At 38.8% G+C, this 26,750-nt stretch overlaps 1 protein-coding gene across 3 annotated transcripts; it reads left to right on the top strand.

Annotated features, from left to right (window-relative positions):
• The first annotated feature begins 7,860 nt into the window (after positions 1–7,860).
• On the top strand, positions 7,861–23,653 carry C14H1orf52 (chromosome 14 C1orf52 homolog). Of its 3 annotated transcripts, none has more exons than XM_074335075.2 (3): positions 7,861–8,184; positions 8,827–9,025; positions 22,256–23,653. In XM_074335075.2, the coding sequence occupies exons 1-3, from the start codon at positions 7,909–7,911 to the stop codon at positions 22,330–22,332; spliced, it is 552 nt and encodes a 183-aa protein (XP_074191176.2). In that variant the 5' UTR covers positions 7,861–7,908; the 3' UTR covers positions 22,333–23,653. The 3 variants fall into 3 exon arrangements, with proteins under 3 accessions (XP_074191176.2, XP_074191175.1, XP_019565750.1); XM_019710191.3 differs by lacking the exon at positions 22,256–23,653 and adding an exon at positions 13,471–17,419 and having other exon boundaries at positions 7,866–8,184; XM_074335074.2 differs by lacking the exon at positions 22,256–23,653 and having other exon boundaries at positions 8,827–10,209.
• Positions 23,654–26,750: the final 3,097 nt, after the last annotated feature.

Genomic DNA, 26,750 nt, shown 5'->3' with positions numbered 1-26,750 from the left:
TCATGTTGATCATGTATTTTTCAGTATTTTTTTCATTTTTGAGGTGTTTAGTATTTTCACTTTTTTTATGTTTTAAGACTAATTTTATGAGGGAACATTATTTGAGAATAGAGTCTTAGGCTGAGACTAATGTGTTTTTTTCTCAGTGCATTTGTGGTAGAAATTTTCAGTCTAATAGTCCTTTCCAACATTCAGCAGTAAATTTTCAGGATTAAACTGTTTCTATTCAGTAATAAAGCCAATCACGGATGGGAAAACTACCAGTGTAGTGAAAAGAATCTCTTTCCCACTCAGTTTGCTGTATAGACATTTGAGAGTCCCCTTCTGAGGCAGAGCAACAGAGTATGAGCCACCTAAGATCTCAACTTGCCAAAATACATTTCTTACTAACCTTTACAATTAATGTTATTTTCTTTAGACTTTTCACGTTCTTTGCTTTATCATTTTCACTCCTAAAGAAAACTCGTGGCAAAAACTTGTTATTACAATGAGATTTTTAAAAGTACTTTTTCTGTACTTTTCATTCTGTTTTAATGAGAACCACTGTATGAGTTGAAATAACTAGAACAAAATGGTGTATGTGTGAAGTCTATTTTTAATACTATTTGGAACAAGTCGGACATTAGCTAGATTTGTCTTTTTGTTATATAACAAAGTTTGACTGACATTACACATTTATAAATTATAAGGAAGTATGGTACACTAGAAAGAAAGCAGGAAGTACACCTGCCATAAACTAGCTCTGTGATAGGCATATGACATTCATGTATGGCTGCTTTGACACAGACAACTTGACTTTGTAATGGATCACAGAGCTTCAATGTTTGACAAATGCATAATATGTATTCACAATTATAAAATATCACAAAGAATGGTTTCACTGCCCTTAAAATCCTGTGTTCCACTTATTCATCCCTCCTCTTTCCTCCCCCTTCCTATCCTGGCAACCACTGATCTTTCTATTGCCTCTATAGTTTTTCTCAGAATGTCATATAGTTGGAATCATACAGTGGATAGTCTTTTCAGATTGGCTTCTTTCACTTAGCAATATGCATTTAAGTTTCCTCCATGTCTTTTCACGGTAAGCTGTCTTTCAAGAAGCTAATTCCATCTTTGGTCTGCATGTCACTTTTAGTGAAGGGTCAAACACTGACAAATTAGGGGCAAGCCAGGATAAGGACAGCATTTTTCTATTTTTTGTTAGTTTGTTTTGAGTTTTTAAATTTTGTTTGGGAGTTTTTTGGTTTAGTTTGTGTATTTAATTAAGTCCTATGGTTAGTCCTTTTATGATTCATGATTCTTGTTTCTTGTTCAAGAATCTTTGTCTATACCAATGTCATGATGATGGTGTTTTCTTTTGGAACCTTAGTTGTTTTAGTTTCACAATTAGTTCTGTGATCCATTACAAAGTAATTTTTATGTACAGTATATGGTAGAAGTCAAGTTTTATTAGTTACTGTCTTACCTAAGCAGTGTAAAAGGGAGCAGGGTTTTAGACTCTGGCCTTATCTTCTTTCCCTGGATAAATATGTACACTGTTAACTCTGAAAAAAAGCAAATCAATCCATAGTTGTTAAAGGTAATCTTAGGAAGTCTTTCTGAAAGGAGAGCTGCATTCATTATAAGCACAAACAATACCCAGATAACTTAGGTGCTGCTTCTAAAATGCCTACTCTTAATTTGCCATAGTATTTAATTATCAGACAGTTGTCCTTTATTGCAGTTGTTCCTGAACTGTGCTGCCCATGGTAGAATTACCTGAGGAGCTTTTAAATATGTCAATCCTCAGGCTGTACCCCATACCAATTAAACCATAATGTTTGGGTGTGGAGGTCTAAAGATTTCCAAGCGATTCCAATATGCAACAATATTTGGAAATGGAAACCACAGCTGTACTGGGTGCCAAATAACTGCTTTGTTTTCCACATGTGTGATCTTGTTTTTAATAACAACCCTACAAGGTAGGTTGTATTGTCTTTCTTTCTTTCTTTTTTTTTTTTTACAGATGAAAAACAAACTCAGGATAAAGTAAATGACTCAAAATTACACAGCTCTTTAGGATTTAAATTCAGGGCTCTTTGACTCCAAGATCAATATTCTCTCAGCATTTCTTAAATGACAGAAAGGTAAGAGTGGAGATTATGTATGTTTTGTATCATTAATTCAATAATTATCTAGTACCCATTATTCGAGGTGCTGGAGATACAATAATAAAACAAAGTCTGTGTTCTCATAGAACTCACATTCTAGTTGGGGGAGATAGAAAATAAACAAGGAAAGCCAGACAACTCTTGTTGCCATGGATATAAAATAGGGCATGTAAGAGAGAAAAAGGAAAGCGTATTGATAGCGTTAAGAGGGAAGTCCTCTCAGAGCATTGAGCTGAGGCCTAAATCATAAGAAGGAAGGAGTCAGTCACATGAAGTTGTAGGGGAAAGTTCAGGCAGAACTAACATCGAGTGCAAAAGCCCTGTGGCAGGAATGAGTTACTGAGGACCACATAGGCCTGTATGGCTGGAACATACGTGTGAGGGGTGACGGGGGAACTCAGGTGCCTGGATTGAGATGAGGTTTCACAGCAAGAATCAGATATGGAAGGGCTTACAGACCATTGTAAGAAGTTTGGATTTCTAGGGTGGGAAACAATTGCAGGGTTTTAAGCAAGGGAGTCACATGATCTGATTTGTGTTTTAAAAGTTCAATTTTGTCTTCCTGTTTCCCTTCTCTAACTTTCCCTTTCATTCTCTTCCTGCATTTCTTTGACAGTTCAATCCACAAGCCACTATGTGGGGCCAAGTACAGTGTCTGTACCAGCAGGGCTGGGGGAAGTCGTAGGAGTCCAGATTGGCGAGTAGGAGGCTAAATAGGATATGGATGGCATGAGGTGGGGGTGGGGATATAGAATTGGGGTTTAAATGGAATGAGAATATCGGTGCCGATGGGTGGTCTTCTGTGGGCTCTCAGAGCCTGAGTATAGTAAGAAAAGTGTGGACATGGCTCAGCAGTGGCAGGTGTGCACTCAAAAAGTGTCAGGGCCTGATCTGGTGAGGAAAATGTCTATAGGGGTGTTCAACATCAGAGCCTGAAGCAGACGGTAGGAACAGGGTGAGGACGGCCTCTGTAGAAGGGCCGTCTAATGCAGTATGTCAGATCCAAGGTTCAGTAAACAGGCATCCACATGAGGGAGTGGCCAGCAGCAGTGATGGAAGGTTGGCTGCATACCTTTCCTTGGGGGATTGAGCAAGTAAAAACGGATTTAGGATAATGGGAGCTAGATTTCTTAATAATGGAAAATGTAGTTACAAATATGGAAAGAAAACTAAAAGGAATCCTGCAGTACTGGATTAAAATTAAAGGTATCAGTAACGGTTACCAGAAAATTAAAGGTTTTCAATAGAAACAAATAAATATTATCTAATTTTGTCCACTGAGAACCTGCAACATTAACACTTCATTAGTAATGAGCACACCAAGCACCTAGGTCTTGGCTTTTAAATACCATTTTTCTCCATTAACAGGAATCAGAGTTCTTTGGCAAAATGTCTAATGCCAGGGCAAAGAACAAGATAAGCCTGGAATATCTCGTGCCAGAAAGCAGGCAAGTGTCCAAAGAATGGTGGGGCATCTCCAAAGGGTGCAGAAACCAGCTTGAAAGGAGCTCCCACAGGCCAAATCTGGAACAATTTCAATACCAAATTAATTAATGTATTACAACTCATTGGATAAAATAGGAAACCATGAGTCAATGCTAATATAAACAAATAACAATTTAATGAAGAATGGGATATTGACATGGTCTCAAAGTACCTCCCAGAAACTACTAATAAATAACAAAGGAGGAAATAAACTATAGTAGATACCACATTAAACAAAAAAATCAAAGTTAAAATTATCAGTACCAGAGCAAATTGAAATCCTATGCCTCCTGATGGAATGCAACAAAAAACACACAACTTCCATGATATTCCTGCCAAAGATTCATAACCTGAATCTAATCATTAGGAAACATTAGACAAACTCATATTGAGGCATCTACAAAATAACAGGCCTACCATCTTCCAAATATCAAGGTCATGAAAGCTAAAGACAGAGAAATCATCTTAGGTTGAAGGAGATTGAGACATGACCACTACATGTAATGCATTTAAAAGGAGATTGAGACATGACCACTACATGCTGAGCCAATTTAAAGATTATTAAATGTTAAGGAAAAATTAGTGATAAATAAAAAAGCCCACTGCAATTGTTCAGGCAAAACATGAGAGTGGTAGAGGTAGAACTGGTAAAAAGTACTTGGATTTCAAATGTATTTTAAACTTAAAGTGACAAGACTTTTCTAAATTTTGTCCTGAGCACTTGATTAATAATAGTGTAATTTAAAGAGATGGGAAAGAATGTGGGAAGTTTGGAGTATTGAAGGTAGGGAAGAGTTCTGTTTTGGACATATTTTTTAGTTGTCACATAAAACACACACCCAAAATTTAGTGGCTTAAAATAACCATTTATTCATGATGCTGCAAATTGGGCTGGATTTAGCTTCATGGTTTTTCTAATGATCCATCCTAGGGTCATCCTGGAAACTTCTGAAACTTCATCTGGGGCTGGATGATTCCAGATGACTTCGTTCACATGTCTGGTGCCCTCCCTGGCATGAATGCACTGGCTGGGAACTGGCCAGGGTTCTTTATCTCTTCGTGGTATCTCCAGCAGGGCAGCTGGACCTCTTTACATGGTGGCTCAGGGCTCCCAAGAGAACAAAGTGGAAGCATTCTGTTCATCAAAGCAAGTCACAAGGCCAGCCCAGATTCAAAGAGGAAATATTCTCCACCTCTTTATAGAAAGAGTGGTCTACATGCACAGGGTAGATAATCTTGGTAGATAATTTACCACAAATATGTTAAGTTTGAGGGACTTGTTAGACACTGAAGTTGGAAATTGGACACAGGAGTATGGTGGTCAGGGAAGACTTCTGGACTGGGTATATAAATGTGGGAGTTATTAGCAAAAAAATTGTATTGAAGACCATGGGACCTCATAAAATCACCTTGAAATGAGGGTTGATAGAAAAGAGAGGAAGGCCCAGGGCTGAGCCTGAGGTTCTCTCACATCTAAAGGCAAGAGAGAAGGCAGCAGAGGAAATTGAAAGGGCCCTGTGAAATAGGAAGAGAACTAAAGCGTATGATCTAGCGAAAGGCAAGGGGAAAGCAGCGTTTCAAGAAGGAGGACTATCTTGTTAGAAGGTCAAGTAAGAAGTGGCCCATGGACGTGGTTAAATGGAAGCTGTTCATGACTTTGATAACAGGGACTCATGTTACTCAAATTGAGCACCACACCCCAGAAGCACTCAGCAGTTGGCCAGTTTTAAAAGCCACAGAATAAATATGGTTATCTTCTTAGAGTGTCAGTTTTACTCAATATAACTCATTTAAAATATTTTGTATATTACAATAAAGCTATATTAGGTACTAGCATAACATTTATATACATTTCCAAGATATGCTATCTTCCCCAAAAATGTTATGCTCGTGGGCCACACTGTATCAGCTTGAACTCTGGAAGGGCTGGAGACTGAGGTCAGCCACATGGGAATCAACTATGTGTACACGATCGAGCCCCAATAAAAACTCTGGACACCAAGGCTCAGGTGAGCCTCCCTGGTTGGCAACACTCCCACGTACAAGATCTGGCAATTAAGCTAGTGAACTCATCCTAGAAAAAGTGCTACATACCTCATTGCTGAATATCACTGTGGTCACCTTTGAAGTACTCCCCTTGGGAAGCTATGCACCAACGCCAGCACCTAGTCCACCCTTCAAAGCAATTTGGAACTCTTTTTCTGGAATGGCCATCAGAGCTGCCATATTAGCCTTGATGTCCTGAATGTCATCAAAAATGTCTTCCTTTCAATATTTCCTTTATCTTCGGGTAAAGAAAGAAGTCATTGGGGGCCAGATCGGTGAGTAGGGAGGGTGTTCCAATACAGTTATTTGTTTACTAGCTAAAAACTCCTTCATAGACCTTGCTGTGTGATGCCGTGTTCACAGACAGTGCATTGTCATGATGCGAGAGCCATGCATTGGTGGTGAAAAGTTCAAGACGTTTATTTCACGCAGCCTTTTTAGCACTTCCAGTTAGTAAACTTGGTTAACTGTTTGTCCAGTTGGTACAAATTCATAATGAATAATCCCTCTGAGATCAAAAAAGGTTAGCAACATCATCGCAACCAGTTTGCGAACTTAATTGTCAGACCTTGTATATTGTCACATATCTTTGCTGCAAGAAGTAAGTATTGTCTGCAACTCCACTAGGAGAAGCCCACTGGAAGCTCTGCATGTGGAAGTCTCTGGGACTCTGCCCCATGCACCTCTTCCCTTTATTGATTTTAATCTGTATCCTTTTGCTATAATAGACTATAGACATGAGGAAAACAGCTTTCAGTGAGTTTTGTGAGTCCTACCAAATTAGCAAACCTGGTGTTGGTTTGGGGGAGCCACAAACTTGCAATTGGTGAGAGAAGTGAGGATGGACTCCCAAACATTGCACTTTGGGACCGTTACGTAGGTAATTGGATGGAAAAATGTGAGAAACACTTATCTATACCACAGCCTCATAAATTATAATATTTATTGATCATCTACTCTGTAACAGGCACTGAGCTGGGTTCTAGGAATATAAAAATGAACAAAGCACAATTCAACTCCCCTCAAGGAGCTCACAGGCAATGTGCTATATAGAACTAGGAAAGAGGAGTGAATAAGATAGACATATTTTCTGCTCCCTGGAGATGAATGTATTGTGTAAATGAGCAAGACTCCTTAAGCGGGGTCTGTGAATGTTTACACTGACACCAACTTTTATCATTTTCATTTGGGTATCATTCCCTCCTAGTTCACGGAGAGGAGTCAAGGATTTTTAGTTTCCCTGGTAACTAAGCACATGGTTATTTAGTAAGGGAGAACACAAATGCAAAAGCAAGTTATATGGAAAGACAAGTTACTTGTCCTATAAGGAAGGGGGTGTTTGAGACGTCAGGATGTCCACATGGAAAGTTTAAGAGCCAGGTAGAGGTAGAGCCAGATAGAAGTTCTGTCCAGAGCTTGGAGGGGAAAGATTGAGGTTGGAGGCCCAGATTTGGGAGTCACAAGAATAATGTAGTTAATGCCTTAAAAAGGGATGGGCTGATTTGCAACTTTGTAAAACTCTCTACAAAATGTTAGTATGCTGAAAAACAGTATTATATGTTGGGAAACACCAACGTTTAAGGGCCATACAGAGCAAAGCAGGCATGGAAGGAGGCTGACGGTAAGAAACCAGCGAGTTTGGAGGACCGGGAGTGATGGGATGCAACCCAGGATTTCATCAGAGAAGTGGTTCTGAGTGTGATGGAATGAGGTCAACCAGGAGAGGATTCAGTTTGTGACTCGATGAGTTCACCACCTACAGAGGTCTTCCATGACTACTGAGGGAAACACATTATTATTATTTATTATTATTATTATTATTATTATTATTATTATTTTAAGAGGAGATGCGGCAGGATGAGAACGAAATTCTGGTCTCTCTGGGCAAGAGCTAAAGTGAGGTGGCATTGAAAAGGGAAATTTCTTAGCTGTTCTGTGCCTTTAATAAATTCTTACTGAATGCTGAAAGTGTGTTTGGGACCACTGACTCAGGACCTGTCTCTTCTCAGGGCATTTCAGGAAAGAGCAAAAGAAGCCCCTGCTGGGGAAAGTGCGCTGTCTGACCTAAGCCTTAGCCCTTCAGCGGGGGAGCAGTAACTCCACGCAGCCCCCAGGGGGCGCAGGCCCGGAGAGTATCTGCGAGGCTTGGGGCGGGGCCAACCGCGGGGCGGGACCTGGAGCAACTTCCGGCTTCCGGTGGAGCCCTCGATCGTCGCGCGTAACCGTCATGGCAGCCGAGGAGAAGGACCCCCTGAGCTATTTCGCGGCGTACGGGAGCAGCAGCTCAGGCTCCTCGGAAGAGGAGGATAACAGCGAGCCGGAGGACATGAGTCGCAGGGCTCTGGATCCTGCGAAGTCGGGGAGCTGCTGTGGGAACAAGACGGAGAAGCGGCTGCCGGGACCCGACGAGCTGTTTCGGAGCGTGACTCGCCCGGCCTTTCTGTACAACCCGCTCAACAAACAGATAGACTGGGAGAGGCACGTTGTCAAGGCGCCTGAGGAGGTGAGGTCCCCGACCCCGTTTCCTGATGTTGGTCCCGGCCTCCGCCCCCTTCCTCCTCAGCCGCCTCCTGGGGACCGGCTGTCCGTTCCCCCACACGCAGTCACCCCCTGCGGGATGCCGTACCACCCCCTCCCACCTCCAGCCCTGGGGAGCCCGGGCCCCCTCCCCCAGCCTGGTGGGTGTCAGATCGGACCCGCAGTCCCCGCCCACTCGTGAGGAGACCCAAATCTCCGCGCTCGGTGCCCCGACCTTGCGCGGCGAGGACTAACGGTGGTGACTCCCCCCGCCCCCCTGCTGCAGCTTCTCCCCGAGACCCCTTCCCTTTGACGCCGAAGTGCCTGCGGTGCTGCCTCCAAGACAATGTCTGCTGCAGCCTCCTGAAGGGGTCAGCCTTGGCGTAGTATCTCTGAGACTGGATTCTTCTTTGGTAACTAAAAAGTTATTAGCTTTATTCGTATAGGGAACCCTTTGGCTTTTCACTTAACAGTATTGTGATTTTGATGGAAAAAAAATGTGTCTTTAAACCTTTAAAAAACAAAAGTCAGCCTGAACAATAAGCGAACGGCAGGGAGGTGCATGTGCCCGTACCGATTATCGGAACCTCGGTTCGTCACAGTGCTTCTTACTGTGTTTGCTTAACAGCCTCCAAAGGAATTCAAAATATGGAAGTCCAACTACGTACCACCTCCGGAAACCTACACTACTGAGAAGAAACCTCCCCCCCCAGAACTGGATATGGCAATAAAATGGTCTAACATGTATGAGGACAATGGTGACGATGCCCCACAGAACGTTAAGAAAGCTAGGCTTCTACCAGAAGGGGAGGAGACCGTGGAATCAGGTAAGGAGAGGCAGTCTCTGGTGGTAATACCTTTTGGTCCCTGTGATGAGTTTAAAAAGATGGAGACAGTTCATGAAATTTAAACCTAGTGAGTTAGCAAACTGATGATCTTTGAATACATTTTGCTGTGTTTTTGAGAAAGACAGTCAGCTTTGAAGCTCTGATAGCACAACCAGTAGTACTTGCTGTATTTTAGAGAAAGATCATAAATTATTCAGGCTTTACAGTGAAATCTCTGAAGTATATGTGATTTATGGTGCCTTGGTTAGAACAGTACAAGTGAATTCATGGATTCTTTCTTGTGACTGCAGCTGTATAGTGCTACAGGCTTGGTTTTATATTAAAGCAGTTGTGCTTTAGAGCCAAAATTAGTGTGACAATGAATTTAACTGCGTATTACTACATAGTAATTAAAAATAGTAATAGGAAGATACGACTTAGTTGTTTTGCCTTCGTTCATATCATGATTTCATTTCTTACTTGGACTATAATCACAGTAATCTCTACTTCCACATGTTACCCAATTCCATCCTTCACACTGCATGCAGCTAATGTACACTTTCTAAAAGCCACACCTGACTATGTAACACCCTTCACCAACAGCATAAAGTCAGAAAGCCTTCTATGATAGACCCTGACTTTCCCTCCATTCTCATTTCATATGGCTCCTTTTCTATGATCTTAAAATTCAAAAATTAATAGAACATACTATTTTATAGTTCCATGCCTTTCAAAATATGTTTCATCTTAGTCTAAAAGGTTCTTCCCTCCCCCTTTGGCTGGGAAACTCATTCATCCTTCAAAATCCAACTCAAAAAGAAAAAAATCTCAGATATCACCTCCCTGTAATTAATTATTCACTCCTCTGTACCTTGTGTATTCTAATGTTAATTGCACTTAACCATTTTTTATGTGATCAGTTGTTTGTAAGTATGTCGTCTCCTTTGTGAAAATGAGTTCCTTAAACAGCAGGGTCCAGGTCTTATTTATGTTTGTATAACTATTTGTAATATACATTATGAATATTCAGTGGACCTTTATGGAATTGGACTAAATATTTTGGGCTATCATTTTAATGAAACAGATTTTGTTAAACAGATCTTCTTCCCATAATACAAGGGCTACCTACTTAGCTCCTGTTACAACCATGCAGAGAGTTTTGTTTGTTTTAAGAAAAAAGGTAACTAACTGGTCGTTCTTACTCCAGTTTTGATTCTACTTGGTTTTTCCATTCTTTCACTGATTTCCTAATGTAGATTAGAAGTCACTAATGAAGGCACACCCTCAGTAAATGGCATCTTTTTGGAGAGGCCAAATGAAGGGGGCATTTAAAAGACTTCATATTGTATAGTATTTTATATAATTAATAAAAACACTTTTGCATAAATACTCTTTGATTATAATACCTTGTGAAAGCAGATAGGGAAATGTGTAAATGAGAGCTAGTGTCAGGTGTCCAAGCTCACAAAAGTAGAAAATGGCTCGCTCTAAAATAGGTACCTTCACAAATTCCAATCGTTAAATGGAAATGATGCCTTATTCAACTGGGATTTAGTCTCATTGTTTTTCAAGCTAGAGTGCTTGAGAAATGTGCTGTAGGAAGAATGGCACTGAGGCCACTAGAGTGGATATTCTAACGAGGGTGCCCTAGGCTGGTGCTCTCCTTTGTTCCTCTATGGAAAAGTCTAGGATTATATATCCAGGACAAACAAGTGGAAAGGACTATCTTTTTTGCCAACTTGCCTGTTGAGTTTAGATAGAAGGAATTCCAAATATGACGGAAATAATACTGCCATTGCCATAAATAATTTCTGACCTTTTGCTCATAAGATGGTCCTGCATCAGGAAGTGAATGTTGGCAATATTGAAAAAACAAAAGAACCCAACAACACTCAGCCAGTTTAAAGTTGAATCATAAGATTAAAAGATAATCCTGAAATCTTCCATTTTGACTTTACTGTTGGTTACTGAGTAAATAACCATAAATATCTTCCCTTTTGAAGTGATTTTTGCCATTTCAGACTCCCCCATACTAAGTTCACAAAGTCACTGTAAAATCAATTTCCCCGACATCATTTTTTACCTCTATTTTTTAATTCATAAAATATCTTTTATTAGAAACTCCACTCTTAAATTAGCTACGTTTTTAGATTATCTGATTACTTTGTTTTTACTTTTCCTTCTCATATTCTGCCCTTTTGCCTTTTTTGCCAGTTAACTTCTTCCAGATATTTTAAGAGAGGAGCTGGGAAAGATTCAAAATTCGTCATTGAGTCTTGCTACTTATTAGTACCTCTTGTGGTTGTAACATGTAGATCAGTAAGGCTTAGACATTACCGTGTTTCCCCAAAAATAAGACCTAGCCAGACAGTCAGCTCTAATGCGTCTTTTGGAGCAAAAATTAATATAAGACCCAGTCTTATTTTACTGTAATATAAGACCGGGTCTTATATAAGATTGGGTTTTATATATATAAATTTTTGCTACAAAAGACGCATTAGAGCTGATTGTCAGGCTAGGTCTTATTTTCTGGGAAACACAGTAATTGTAGCTTTATTGTGTAATTAATCATGAAAGCTTAGCTAAAGTAGCTAATACTTTTTTTAACTTAAAAAGTTAGTTTGTATTAATAATTTAGACTTAATTTATATCAGGTGACGTGAATTCCATAATAAAAAATTTGTTTTCTTATTAGTGCATCTTTAGTATATGGCACAGAATAGAAACTCAGTAAAGTTGTTGAATGAACATTTCAGGGTTTGGGGTATTGTTTTTTGGGGTTTTGTTTTTGTTTCCTGCTCTGGTGTTTAAGGCAATACCTTGTTATATCACTAGATGGCATTAGCTCTTCTGTTCAAATCACTGCTAGTTATTTTTCCAACCTTAGTAATTTGTGTTTTGTTGTTATTTCAGTAAATTTACTTGTTACAAGTGGCAGATTAAAAGCAGAAGTGTCTTAAGATCATCTTTTTAATATGTTAACAGTGAGTTTTCTAATACAGTTAGGAAGTAATTTTAGTTTTTATATTAGTATTAAAAATAACCTCACAAGTCAAGAATGATGATAATTAAACTTCAATTAAAAAACAAAGACCTTAGTTTGTTTGACCTGTATGTCATATTACTTGGTTTGTAGAGCCAGTGTTTTGTGTATACATGATAAACTACTGATTAAAACTTTGGTTTGTAAATTCCTGGGCTGATCTGTTGATCTGAAATGTATTTTATCTTACTGTCTACATAAATTCACAGTGCTTAATGAAATATGTGAGTAACATCACCATGCAGTGTTTGAAGAAGGAGATGAATCACCTGCTGTTGATACTAATTATTGTCCATAGCAACAAAGATGTTCTGAGTGTGGTACAGCTCAGAAGGAAACTGAAGGCTTATGTTTTCAATATATTTCCTCCATAGTTTATGGTTGTATCAGTGGCTTCCCAGATTTTTTAATATGAAGGACCCTTTCAACATCAAAATAGCTTATAGACCACCACATGATAGTTGTTGATAGAAAAAAACACAGTTAAAAAGTACAGTGAATTCAGTAATATGCTTAAAATAAATTTGTATTTTATAAATCATAACATCTATGTGTTATTTATTTCATCTATATGGAAATTAGTAGCCGGTATATGCTACCTTGTTTTTTATTGAAACATGTAGTTGGATTCTTTAAATTGAATGAAAAGGTTCACTTTTTCAGGTTTGACATTTTCATTAATTGGAAATTTTATGTGGTTACAGACACTAAGAACATTTTGGAAAACTTATAAAGGACATGGTTTTAATGTAAGGTTCTTCTACTCCCTCTTCAAAATTCTTCATAATATGAAGGAGGGAAGATGTCTGTCTTTCTGTTGCCATTAGAATATTCTCACCCTCCTAGGAATGGGGGAGAGGGTTAGGAGAGTAGAACTAACTACAAAATTAAAGATACAGTTTCAGTTGAACATCTATCTGTGAGTGATTTTTTGACTGCAAAATATAAAGGGGGTAAGAGAGAGGGGAGTTGTTTTTGCTGAGGAGAGAAAGCAGATTGGAAGGGAAAGAACAGCTGATAGCTACTTAAATAATGTTATGATTAAGTTGAGATCTTTTTTTGTAAAACAATGTGTTCTATTCATACATAGTGTAGATAGTTATATATTTAAATATACACAATGTGTGTACATATTTGGGAGTAGCTTTTTCAGAAGAAGTCTGATTTTCTCATTTTAAGCTATGTCAGTATAGCATTAAAGGGTCACTTTGTGAATTTTATGTAATAGTACAATTGAAAAAAATTCCTATTTTTACTTGTATTTTAAAATCAGGGTTCTGAAAGTTAACTTGGTTTTTATTGGGAACCTTTGAAAGAAACATTAGTTGAGGCTGATAAGAAATTTTAATGCTTAATTTTTTTTTTAAATTACTGATTGAAACTCTTCCTTTCCTGTTTAAAGATGATGAAAAAGATGAGAATACTTCTAAAAAGCGCAAAGTAGAACCAGGAGAACCAATAAAGAAGAAAAAGTAGAAAACAACAACAAGACTTTTTGGACTGCAGAACTTACTGAAATGGTTTTTTTGGCAGATAAATTGATATTGTAAATTATTATGAAACAGCATCTCCATGAAAGTACATGTTAATTAACTAATAAGTATTGCTGCAGGAACTTTCCACTGTAGGACTCACTTTTTATTTAAAACTTGTATGTATTTAAAACTCAAATGGTGACTTGTGATAGTGAAATTGACAACACTTGGAAGCATTCTGGCTATCACAGAATTGGTGGCATGCATTTTGTCACGTTGACATGCCAGTGTTCTATGAACTTTTTATAAAGGAATATATTTTTAAAGTAAATGTATGGTAACGTCTTGTGAACTTGTAGGGTGCTTTTCAACAATGTTTGTACAGTGTAAATAGATCATGGAAATAAAATTACGTACTCAGTATTACTGTTACTGCATAACAATAATGTTTGAATATTTGTCTGACAAATATCCTCTTTGCCATGCGATGTTTTAATAGTAGGCATTGCCATTTAGGGTGTGCCTCCGGTTTTCCAGGTGCTTTGTGCGTACATGGTCTCTGATCCTCAGAAAGCCTAGTAAAGTAGGTATGAGTAGCCTCATTTTATAGTAAAGAGATTAATTTATCTAAGGTTACATAGCTAGTGAGCAGTGAATCTGGGATTTAACTCATGACGTTTGAACTCTAAAATCACACTAAACCATCTGTCTGCCAATCAAAATTTAGGAACTACAGTTGGCAGCCTTTCCAGGTTCTCTTCTGTGGTAGTGGAGACCCTCTCGTCACCTGATTATTTGTATTACTGCACTTACCATATATGTCTTAGATTATGAACATTCATTAATTTCCCTGTTAAATAGAAGTTTGCCTGATGTCACAAATAAAAATACAGGACACACAGTTGAGTTTGAATTTCAGATAAATAACAAATAATGTTTTAGTATATGTAATATTTGGGATATACTTCTATTAAAAATTTGTTTATCTGAAATTCAAATTTAACTGAGCATCTTGTATTTTATCTGACAACCCTACTTCTGTATGTTTTCTCTACCCAGCTCTTTTGCATATAATAATAGTAAGAAAAATCAACAAGATTGTAGTCAGGAAGATAATCTTTGATTTGATTTCTATAGTCCAAAATTCATTATTTGTAACATTTTGAACAAGAAAAAGAAATTATATGGTGCATCAGTCTTTGCATGATTCTTATGCCTTTAAGAGATAAGATTTAATTATAGGACACTACATTTAGTGTGTAAGAAAAAGACATTAGTCTTTTGAGTTTAAAAAAATCCCCAGTCCAATTGTTTCTCCTCATGCTGGAAGCCAACATTGAAAAACTTTAAAATCTGTTTAGTTGGGGACATGATCGAGTAGATTAAAATTTGTAAAAGTCATTAAAAGTGTGCTAGCCATGGTGTTTTGTGGACTAAGGAACATAACAGTATGATAGTTTCTAGTATATCTCAAACACTAAAAATCCTATAGCTGCTTATCTTCTAGGTTTACTAATGTATGTATCCCAAAATTGAAATAATGATAAAGAAAGAAACTTTTTTTTTTAAGGTTGAAGTCTTTATATGTGAATAATTTGAAGGGCCATGATATCATATACTAGGGAGTGGCATCAACTGATAAAGTATGACCCCAATGTGACACCAAACCAAACAAATGGAATTCTAATTATGAGCTTGTGATTCTGAAATTGAGAAATCTATAGTCTGGATGGATATATTGGTGTAGCAGATATCTCAGAAGTTACTAAAATAATAAGATTTAAGAAATTAGCATGAAAGCAAACCATAAATGCACACGCATACGCCCAGCAAGCCACTGTCTGAAAATCTTTAACCTTTATTTACCATCCATTGGTTCAATTCCCAGCTTATACCAATTAGTTTAAGAAAGAACAAAAGCTCACTAAGTCCCCAATGGTGCTTTGAGCCTCCTTTCTATAAGGTAACAGAAAAATGGAGGGCAAATAAATACTGTTGGGTTTTTTTTTGGAGGGAGTGGACTCGTATTTTTTGACATTTTAGTCAGGACAGGTACCGGCTATACTTGTGAGAGTATTAAGCAGTTGCTGAGGAATGTGCACCTGTGCTAGTACAGGTCAAGCTAGTTTTTTGAGGGGGAAGAGAGCTTTTAAAGAAGAAGGTGGCTAAATATTTTGGAGCAGTCTCCCTCAGCCATTTGTATCTCGGATTTCTTTTCAAAATAAGGCCGAATAATGGAAAGGGAAATGAACTTGCGTGTGGATTGCTTCACTTTCCACAGAAATATCCTTGGTTGGAAAGTGAACTTGCACGTCACTTTCTACATCGATCATGACGTTAAAAAATGGATTCTTTTCCCCTCAGAGATGTCTTGGGAACGCGTTTAAGTGTTCATGTGGGTACTGACGCAAAGAGCTGTTTGGTTCAGCTAGTGAAAACCCAGTGAAGAATTTTATAAAAATCCATATAGATAAGGAAAATCCTCTGTCCAAATTGCTTCCTTTGTAGATAATCAAATCACTTGATATTTACGATTGTTTCCTCCTCTTGAGGATAAGGAAGTTAAGTCACATGCATCCTTTTGTATAAGGGTAAAATTTAAGAAAAGAACTAAGCATTTGTGGACCATATTTTAAAATTCAAAAAGTAAATAGCTTTATAGAGGTTTATGGAAAACATTCTGATTGGAAGTAGAACATTACTGAGAAAATGGACTGCTTGTTAGCCATTAAAATACTAGTATCTGGACTTATTTGCAAACTTGCAATTTTCTCATCGTAATTCTTAATCCTGTGTAGTGCTTTTGAGGTCATAGAGTTCAGTCATAGAGTAGTATTTTATTTTTCAAAAACCTAATGAGGTAGGTTTTATCATTTCCATATTGGAGAATGGAAAATAGGCCCAACAGCTGAAGCAATATACCTACAGATGCACTGTGAGTTAGCTTCAGAGCTCAGGCTAGAATCTGCATTCTGTTTCATGCCTGGTTTATGGAGGACCTTTTGGTGCACAGCATTGTGTTAGGAACAAAGGAGCCATCCTCATTTTAGCAAAATCCCATTGCTAGTCATGGAGAGGATGGATATATAGGGTACAAGTCAAGTCAAAAACCCATTGCAGTAGTCCACTAGAGTGACACGTATCTGAATGAACCAAGGCATTGGGAAGAGACAGGGATGTGAGAAACTGACAGTACTCAGTTGGATATGACTGAGAGTGAGGTTTTCTTTTATTGCAAACTTTAAAATATGAATGGACTCTACTGCAGGTTGGGGCCTGACCTACACGTAAAACATGTTGCCACGTGATTAAGTTAGATACAAAGCCCTACTGGAGATATTTGAAATATGTAATTATTCTTACATGTATCTGAGTGAACTTAGATAAGTGAAAAACTGACTAAATCCACAACTGGACTTTCAAATGTTATCATTGGTGGTATGTAGGATTTGAGTTTTGTATCCATACAGAACTAGAACTACTCCCCTGTTTTGTACCTCTGTTATCACTTAGTACAGAAGTTCCTGACAGTCCAACAAAAAGGTGTTAAATTCCCAGCAAATGTTTTGGACTTTTCATTAAATTCTAAAGCTTTCTCTCTTCATCTCCTTCCACTTAGATAGTTTCCCCAGTTTGGGGCATCACATTTGCATTTTAATGCAGGAGAATAAAAGATACCAAGACTCACTTGTATGTACAGTCCCCAGAGGAGGGACTTTTTGCTGCTTTGTTCATTGACTAGAAAATTGTCTGGCACCCAATATATCTGCTAAATGTTGATGGTAAGCTGCATTTCTCACCCCCAGCCTAGGGGTGATCTTCCAGAGGCTTGTGTTTTCAGTTACATGGGCCAATAAATCTTGACAATTTAAACCAGTTTGAGTCAAGTTTTTGTTATTTTCAGTCAAAAACATCCTAATTGATGTGAAGCATTTTTACTCCTTTGATTTCTTGCAGGGCCCCATACTATCCAGGTTCTCTATTTTCTCTGGCTCCTTCTCTTCCAGCTGCCCTGGAATGCCAGTGTAGCCTATGTTCCCTTCTCATTCTCACGCTGCTTCTTGAGTCCAGCCAAGTTTCAGCCCCAGATTTGTGTATCCAATTGTACATTTTCCTTTGGTTCTCAAAGGCCCCTCACGTACGGTATGTCCAAAACCACACATTGTGTCAAAACCCACACCACCTCCCGTATTGCATTTCTGGTTAATGGCATCACCATCAACTCAGAAGTCTGCCCTCTTCCCCACTTCCCATCCCAGAGGTTCGGTCAGTAAATCCTGAGCTTTCTCATTCTCGCACCTCTTAATCCGGCTCTGATCAATCACTTGCAATACACCAGATATACTACTTCGTTTCATGGTTCTATGCCTTCACTTGTACCATTCGCTTGGCCTAGCCCTTCTCCATCTACTTAGTGAACCCTCCCCCCCCCCCTTACCCTCCAAGAAGCAGTTCAAGTTTTCCCTCCTTTATGCACCTTGTTCTGCTTCTCTGTGTCTGCACCTGTGTTGCTTTTCCCCATGCTCAGTACTGAATGCATAGCCAATATGTACTGAGTACTTCCTGTGTGCTAGGCTTGTTCTCGGTGCTTTACATGTATTAACTCATCTAATTCAGCGAGGCATGTGCTGTTCAGGGGAGAAAACAGGTGCAGAGAGGTTCCGTGATGTGCTCAGGTGGTAGGGCAGGGAAGGGCATGCACTCTGGCTCCAGGCCCAATGGGCTTCCTCACTGCACAGGAGGGGAGGAAGGAGCGCCTCAATGAGCCAATAGATGGAGTTACTAATTCCCATCTACTTAATTCCTTGTCATTCAAAGAATATCTTGCCCCTAGAAGGCACTCAGAATACAAATATTTGGAGAACTAGAATCCAAAACTAATTCACTAACCAGAGGTGCCACGTTTCTTTAATACACCAGAAACATCTTTCAGATAGATTAATGTAAAAAAGTCAACACGTAAATGTGTTAAGAAGATGAATGCACATTTCAGTGACTTAATAGCTTATTCATGATATATGTGAAGTATTTTTAATTGAAAGCCTTAAAGCAATAGGTCTGAGAATGTATCCCTCTCCCTCCAAAAATACATTTTAGCTTTTCACTTGTTTTTCAAAGTCTACTTTTTTTTTTAAAGCAAAGCAAGATAGCTCTAAGCCACAATTGTTGCCTCAAATTGCACTGGATTTTCCCTAGCATTTCAAATTATGGCTTGAGTTTAGAGTCACAGCACTAGGGTGTGGGAAGGCCTCTCTGGGAAGGTAGGAAGGTCTTCTCTGTGATCTTCGCCTCTCTTTTCTAGTCTCACAGATGAGCCCATGAAATGACAGGTTTAAAGGCTGGACTTGCAAAGTCATTTCCTGTGTGTCTGTAACATTTTGGCACCCAGGGTCTGGAACTCCTGTTTCTTTCCCTGTGCTTATCCTTTTCTGGGAAAGGGAGAAGAAACAGGATTTTGGTGCCTATCTTTGAAGTACAAGTGCAGCTGTATTCCTGGTATAATTACCTGTCTGTTTCTAAATGGGACCAAAATTCTAGCAACCTTCCCGAGAACACTGGGGAGCTTGCGTTAACATTTTAAATTTAGAATTCCGGAGAGAAACTGCAAGGAAATAACAAAACAGTCACTTCCAACTAAGGAGGTGATCCTCTTGCCAGCAAAGCTATAATAAGCAAGGCTCACGTGCCAGTGGGATTTTAAGACCCTGTTGCTACTTTTTACTAGTTTTCAGTTTGGAGACACACACACACACACACACACACACACACACACACACACTCACACACACACTACCCCCACCCCTGAGGCTTTAACATTCAATAGAACCATTTTCCGTCTTTAGGCTTTTCCCCGCCAATCCTCTCCTTAACTATAAAATGTGGGCCTAAAAGCTTCAGCAGTAAAATTTCTTCCATAACATCTGCAATCCATATGTCAAATCTGTAAGGCACAAAGTCTTCATTTTTTTCTTTTAAATTAGGCTTAATGACGTGAGCTCTAAGTCCCTCCTGCCCCGGCCTCCCTCCATACCAAACTAATTAGGGCAATTACCGGAGCCCGTCCATGGCTACAGATCTGTTAAAGCCTGTTATTGAGGTTAACAAATGAGAGGGTTAATTTCTCTAGACTGCTCCATAGTTGGGGAAGAAAGATAATAAGCCCTTACAATGTAGGGTGCTTCTGAGTTTTCAAGCTCTTTTTTTCCTCTACACCAAGCTGCCACCTGGGAGAAGGACTTACTTGGGGGTCCCTGCCCTTCCGAACCCCTGAGGTAAGTGACTTAATTCAGAACCGAAGCGCTTGGGACTCCCCACCACACGTCAGAGGCTCCCCAGCCTTACTGCTTCACCTGTGTGAAAAAGATGTGGATGCTTTTTTTGAAAAAAGAAATAGGATGGCCAGGCAGTAGCCTCTGGCGCCAACTTGGAGATGTTGACTTAAAACCTTAGACAGTAAGTGGCATTTTCTAGATAATTTGGCCAGGGCCCTGTGTATTTTTAACTTATTTACAAGTTGCTGAATTCATCTAGTTACTTTGTCTAATTATGAACTGCCTAGGTTTTTTTTATTCTTTTTCCACTTTTGTTTCCACTGTAACAATAGCACGGCTATCCTATGTCAGTCTTGCTGGGTAGCTAAACCAGAGTTCCTAATTTAATCTTTTGCCCTGAAGGTTTTCTTCAGATCACAGAGCCTAGTGTTGAATTTTTTTTTTTTTAAGCCCAAGAGAGTTAGCTGAAGGAAGATTAGATTTTCTTAGCATTACCATGATTTCAACATAATTTTCCAGCAGGTATTTGAAAAGGTGATAAACAATGATGGAGAACAGGTTTTCATTTGCCGCTTATGAATGCCAAAAGTAAAAGTAAGACAAACATCTATATGTCACAGAAGTACAGAAAACCAAAACTTAAATGCTTTTCTTACCACAAATATTATATTTAGCCTTTTCAAGGACAGGAATAATGTTTACACCAACAATACAATAACAAATCATTACACTTAAGTCACACTGTTTCAATTAATTTTCATAAAATGAATGTTAGGTATAAATTCTTTGTAATGTTTAAAGTTTTTCTGATTATGAAAATGATACATGCTCACTGTAGAAGTTCTGGGGGGGAAATAGAAACCATTTTTAGGACAGAAATCCACTGTTAAAGTTTTGATATACAGTATTTTCTGAAGAGTGCTTTTCCTATGCATATATGTAGATATTCTAAACAATATAGGTATTTTACTTTAAGCATTGATTCCATTAAGAATTATTCAGAAACCTAATTTTTATTTTCATTTACCTATTGGACATTAAAAACATTTCCATATTTTTCACCACTATAAATAACACTAAGATGAACATCTTTGTAATTAAGTATTTGGTTATAGTATTTGATTATAGAACTACTTTGTGAGTAAGAATTCAAGACAGAGTCATAAGTAAAGTTCATCCAGTTTGTTTGACTTATTCTTCCTAATGTTGAGACCACATTTAAACAAGTACTTAAAAAATTTTTGTATATCTCCCTGAAGTCCTAAATATTAAGTCCCTTGCCGGAAGCCAGCTCTTTCTAACAGCAATTTGGCATTTCTAAAATATGTCCTTTTTTCAGCTGCTCTGAAAAACCACATTTCATTTTAGACTGCTCCAAAAAAGCTACTCACCAGTGCTCAAATTTTGAACCTGCTTATTTTGCCCCCAGCAAAAGGAATCTGTGGCCACTGTGAATTTAAGACAAATTTGGAGGCGAAACGAGGACTGGCGAAAAACAATAATGAAGTTTAAGACTAAGCTATTTCCCCTCTCACTTCTACGATATTGACAATATTATTGCAATTAACAGAGAAAAACCTTAGGTGGAGCCAAAGGCTGCTGAAGAAATACCCTCTGCATTCAGGCAGGCCAGGCCTCTCAGATTCCCCACAAGCTGCTGGCTTGCCCCACTGCAGAGGCACCCAGAGCTAACCAACTAAGAAAGGAAAATGCCAGGGGACACCTCCTCCTAAAATAAAGAAAAGAAAGAAAATGCCTCCTTATCTGGCTTTGTGGAATTGGGGAAATTCCACAAGGAGAGCTCCCAGCAAAGCTTTATCAGAGGGTTAAAAAGCAGACTCCCAAGAGAGGAGCTCCCTGGGAGAAGTAACATTATCCTGACTCACATCTTGTCACTTAATCACACTTACATTGTTACCTCCTTGCTGGGCATATCTTATCTTCCTAACTGGATTAGGGGCTGCTGGGGAGTCAGCAGGGCCTTACACTTCTTGCCGGACAAACTCAGGGACCCTGCTAGCACAAAGCAATAAAGTTAGAAATTGTTCAGTGAGTAATTGAACACATGAACCAACTCTTAGCAGCTTAGAGCAAATGAGTTTTCAGGTCTTTTCCTGCCAGCCTATTTTTGTAGGGGTTGCTGAACAAAGCAGCCAAGGGAAAAGAGGGGAAGTAAAGAACTGTTTACCAATGTTCTGATTTCCACCGGCTGACCCTGAGGGAAGCTAACCAAGTCTGATTCTGATCCTGTACTTCAGTTAATCCAACTATTAATAAATTAACTGAGATTCTCACTCTCCCCACTCCCTCAATTTTTAGGAAAAGAAAACAATAGGGATTTTTATTTAAAAAAGCAAAACTGAAATCACTTCTCAGGGTTGGCCATTGACTAGGTATAAATCCAACCCAACCTCCTAAAGCTTCTTCATCAATGTTTCAGGAAGTGTGTTCCAAGAAAACTACAGATGCTCTGAGAAGAGGGCTCCATCGACAAAGTCTAGGATTCTTCTCTGCTAGAAATTCACAATGAACATGAGAGTTCCAAAGACTTGGACGAGTCCTTCAATAAAGAAGCCACTTTACCCTCTTGACCCAGTGTCTCAAATTTGAGCACAGAACTCTTTTGAGGAACAGCTGGTAACGTTTGTGGAATGAACTTGGAGACATGCTGCTCTCCACCATGTGGAATGACTAGACTCATCTGGGTCTACACTGGTGAGGGTGTGGGAGCGGGTGATTGATCATTGATTATTGATTATTCAAGGGTCAGTATCTTCAGTAGAGTATTTTCTAAGTGATTTTCCAAAATAGTTGTTGAAGCAAATAGGTAATTTTAAGAGAAATGCAAATTAATGCTACTATGAGATACTATTTCTCACCAACTGGATTAGAGTAATTCCACTTAAGAACACACTCTGGTAAGGCTATGGGGATACAGCATGCTCATACAATGGAGGTAGGAGGGCAAAATTATCCCAGCCCTGTGGAGATCGATTGGGCAAAATCTACAGAAATCACAAATATATTTACCTGTTGACCTAGCACTCCCACTTCTGGGAATTTATCCTATACTGGTACGTGTACAATATATGTACAAAGTTATTTATTGAAGCATTAAACAGAAAAATATTGAAAGTAATTCAAGTGTCACAGGGAACTGGTTAGGTAACTGGTTTATCTGCACAATATGCGGGGAGGGGAATAAGGAAAATAAAGAAGCTATCTGTATGGATATAGAAAAATATACAGGACATAATATTATAAAACAAAAAAAAGGAAGTTGCAGGAGATGTATATACTATACTACTTTTTACTTTTTGTGCAATAAAGAGGAAGCTAAGAATATATTTTCACCAGACAATGGGATATTATTCAACACTAGAAAGAAATGAGCAATCAGGCCATGAAAAGATGTGAAACAAACAAGTACATATTACTAAATGAAAGAAACCAATCTGAAGAGGCTATATACTGTATGATTCCAACTATATGACATTCTGGAAAAGGCAAAACTATGGAGACAATAAAAAGATCAGTGGCTGCCAAGAATTGGGGTGAGTGGAAAGGATAAATAAGTGGAACATAGAGGATTTTGGGGGCAATGAAAATACTCTGTGTACAGATACCATAATGATGGATATACGTGTCCAATCCCATAGTATGAAAAACATGAACAGTGAACTGCAATGTAAATTATGGACTCTGGGTGATTATGTTGTGTCCATGTAGGTTGATCAGTTGTAACACATGTACCCCTCTGGTGGGGAATATTGATATTGGGGGAGGCTGTGGGTGTGTCGGGGCAGGGGGTATGTAGGAAATCTCTGCGCCTTTCTCTCAATTTTGGTGTGAGCCTAAAACTTCTCTAAAAAAATAAAGTCTTTAAGATAAAAAAAATGTAGTCATATTTTCGTGTGTTTGTATAAGGAAATACTATAACAATACCAAGAAACCAGTTAAAGTAGTTATCAATAGTGGGCAGGGGGAGTTTGGGGTAAATAGTGGCAATGTTGAACTTTACCTGAGCCCTGGGCTCCAGGAAAACAGTGAAGGTTAAGAAATACCCCAACCCTTTTTTTGTTGCAGGAAATAACAAAGGACCTCCCTGCCGTCTGAAATAAGATGCATCTTCACCCTTCCTCATGACCCCCATAAGACTCGCCTGGTGACACTGCCTTGTTTGCTTGCCCACTTCCTTTTCTTTGAGACATCCCTCATGAATGAACATTCTCCCTATTATGGTAGCTGGAATAAAATCGTCTCTCTAATTGATCAGTGCATTTTCACAACAGTCATGGGAAAAATAAGGAAAATAGGGAGAAGCTGGGAAAGGCTCTCATAAGGAAAAGGCTGGGCGATTTCTCTGAGTAAACCTATTTATGTCATTTAGGTTTTTGAACCATGTGACTCCATTACCTACTTTAAAATTTTTAATTGAATTTAAAATATGAAACAAGTCAAAGATAGTTCTGATTAAATAATGGCTAAACTGAAAGTTCCATTAACCAGAGTATCTCAGTGCCGGCATCCCAGTTAACTGTTTCAGGATAGACTATACTTCAGTCTTCTTTTCTACTGATCGATGAGGTGCTAGCTCATTTACACTTTTCAGTCTTTTCCTTCCTCGTAAGTATACTGGTAATGAGAGAAAGCAGAGAGAAAGGAAAAAGGGGAAAAGCAAAAAGCAGATCTGTCCTCTGATGTTTGTTTTTATTTTATTTTGTTTTTTTTCTTTTAAAGATTTTATTCGGGAAGTGGAACGGGACTTTAATTGGGGAACAGTGTGTACTTCCAGGCCTTTTTTCCAAGTCAAGTTGTTGTCCTTTCGATCTTAGTTGTGTAGGGTGACATTCAGCTTCAAGTTGTTGTCCTTTCAGTCTTAGTTGTGGAGGGCGCAGCTCAGCTCCAGGTCCAGTTGCCACTGCTAGTTGCAGGGGGCACTGCCCACCATCCCTTGCGGGACTCGAGGACTTGAACTGACAACCTTGTGGTTGAGAGCCCACTGGCCCATGTGGGAATCGAACCGGCAGCCTTCGGAGTTAGGAGCACGGAGCTCCTACTGCTTGAGCCACCGAGCCAGCCCTGATGTTTATATTTTTTTAACCTGTGGCTAAGATGCTCTACTCTGAGCCCATTATCTCTCCTGCTACTGCAAAACAAAAGATTGTTATTTTCTCTCTTCTTCCTCCACATATTCATGCCTTTTAGATCTTCTTCCGCCTTCCCTGTTCAGTTTTCATTAATGTTTTGGAAGCTGAGCTTACATGTACCTCCTGTGTGTTCTCTTCCCTCTAACTGATGGCTGAACTTGGATGTGGTGGCCTCGCTTTGATGACAAGCCCTAGGAGAGGCACAGCGATTCCCTGGAAAGGATCTGGATCCCTGAGGGACCGTGAAGAGCAAAGCTACCCTGAAGGCCTGGACCATTTGCACTGAGACTCTTACATGAGAGAAAAAGAAAGCTCATTTTCTAAGCCACTGTCTGGTTTAACTTTACCTTAATGAACACGGCTTCTTTTCAAGAAAATCGAAAGGGTTGTATTTGATAAGCTTCTCGGTGCCAACTTATGTGAATCAAAGCCTAATTGTGCCACTTTAAAGGGTTATAGAGGCTTTGAAGCATAGCTGTGTTTATAGAGCATATCACTGGTCACAGCTGCAATGCATTAGCTACTCTATGGCCTACCGGATAAGACCTGGATGTGTTGGCTTCAGCCCTCATCAATTCAATTCCTGGCCCTGCTCTTTACCATCTGTGAACTTGGGTGAATTGCTTAAGCTGTTTGAGCCTCACTTATCTATAAAGTTCAGATACCACTAGAAACTCTTTTACAACTCGAGATAATACAGGATAAATTTTTGACTAATAATAAAGGCTCAAGGAATTGTTTTTATCATTGTTGCTCATGTTATTGTTATCATGGCTTTTATCAAGAATATAAACCATAACTACAGTACTCTTTGTGTAGACAAAGTTTAATCCAAATTCTAATTATCTCCTTTTTGTCATCATGGTGAAGAATTAATGGACAAAAAGATCACAACAGTTTGAAATTACTGCAAAGAGTGAAGTGAATGGATGTGGTAGAGACAACTACTATTTGCCTCTGTGTGGTTCTCTTTCTTAGGAATACAGAAAGACTATGTTTACCAGCCCTTCTGCATTTGGGCAAGGCGTCACAACTACGTCTCATCAAGGGACAGTGAGTCAAAGTAATGTATCTCATCACATCTGGTGCAAGGTGTTTCACAGTGGATGTGCGTTCTTCCTGGTCTCTCTTCCCCTAAAGCCACTGGTTGAACTGGTAGCATTATACAATGATGGAGCCCCCCAGAAGCTGTAAAAGTAAAGATAACTACTTAAATATATATGGAGTGGAAAAAATAACACAAATTCAATAGAAAATGATAAAGTAGGAAAAATATTTCCAATGCATGTGAAAAATGAAGAGTAAGAGTTTTACTATAAGTTTTAAAGCTTTTACTAAAAAAGGTTTTTAAAAAAGTAACCTAATAGAAAATGGTTAAAGAATGTAGAAGGCAATTTATGTAAGAGAAAATCCAAGACGGCCACTAAATACAGAAAAATATGCCAAGATGCCTGCCTCATGAAGAGTTGGGGAATTGCAAATTAAAGTAACAACAAGATATCCCTTTACAGATATCAGGTTGGTGAAAATAAAAAAGAGAGGAAACAGCTATTGCTTTCAGGAATATGTGGAAGGGGGCACTCTCACACATTGCTAGCGGAAATGTAAATTGTTACACTATTTTGGAAAGCATAATTCAAATTAAAAACATACATACCCTCTTTCTAGCAATACTTCTAGCAATCTCACTCACAGGAAGAATTTCTCCAGTTAAATAAAAGCACCAGTATGAAAGAATATACGTACACGATGTTTATTGCATCCTTGTTTGCCAGTGGAAAAAAA

This window comes from Rhinolophus sinicus, chromosome 14 (assembly GCF_057876585.1).
Source record: "Rhinolophus sinicus isolate RSI-liver-muscle chromosome 14, RSI-T2T, whole genome shotgun sequence".
Lineage (NCBI taxonomy): Eukaryota > Metazoa > Chordata > Mammalia > Chiroptera > Rhinolophidae > Rhinolophus > Rhinolophus sinicus.
The sequence above is the reverse complement of the archived record's forward strand: the minus strand, read 5'-3'. Positions and strand labels throughout refer to the sequence as shown.

Coding starts and splice junctions, on each gene's coding strand:
- C14H1orf52 (XM_074335074.2), top strand. CDS start 7,909: ATGGCAGCCGAGGAGAAGGACCCCCTGAGCTATTTCGCGGCGTACGGG. Junction 8,185..8,826: donor TTGTCAAGGCGCCTGAGGAG/GTGAGGTCCCCG, acceptor TTTGCTTAACAG/CCTCCAAAGGAATTCAAAAT.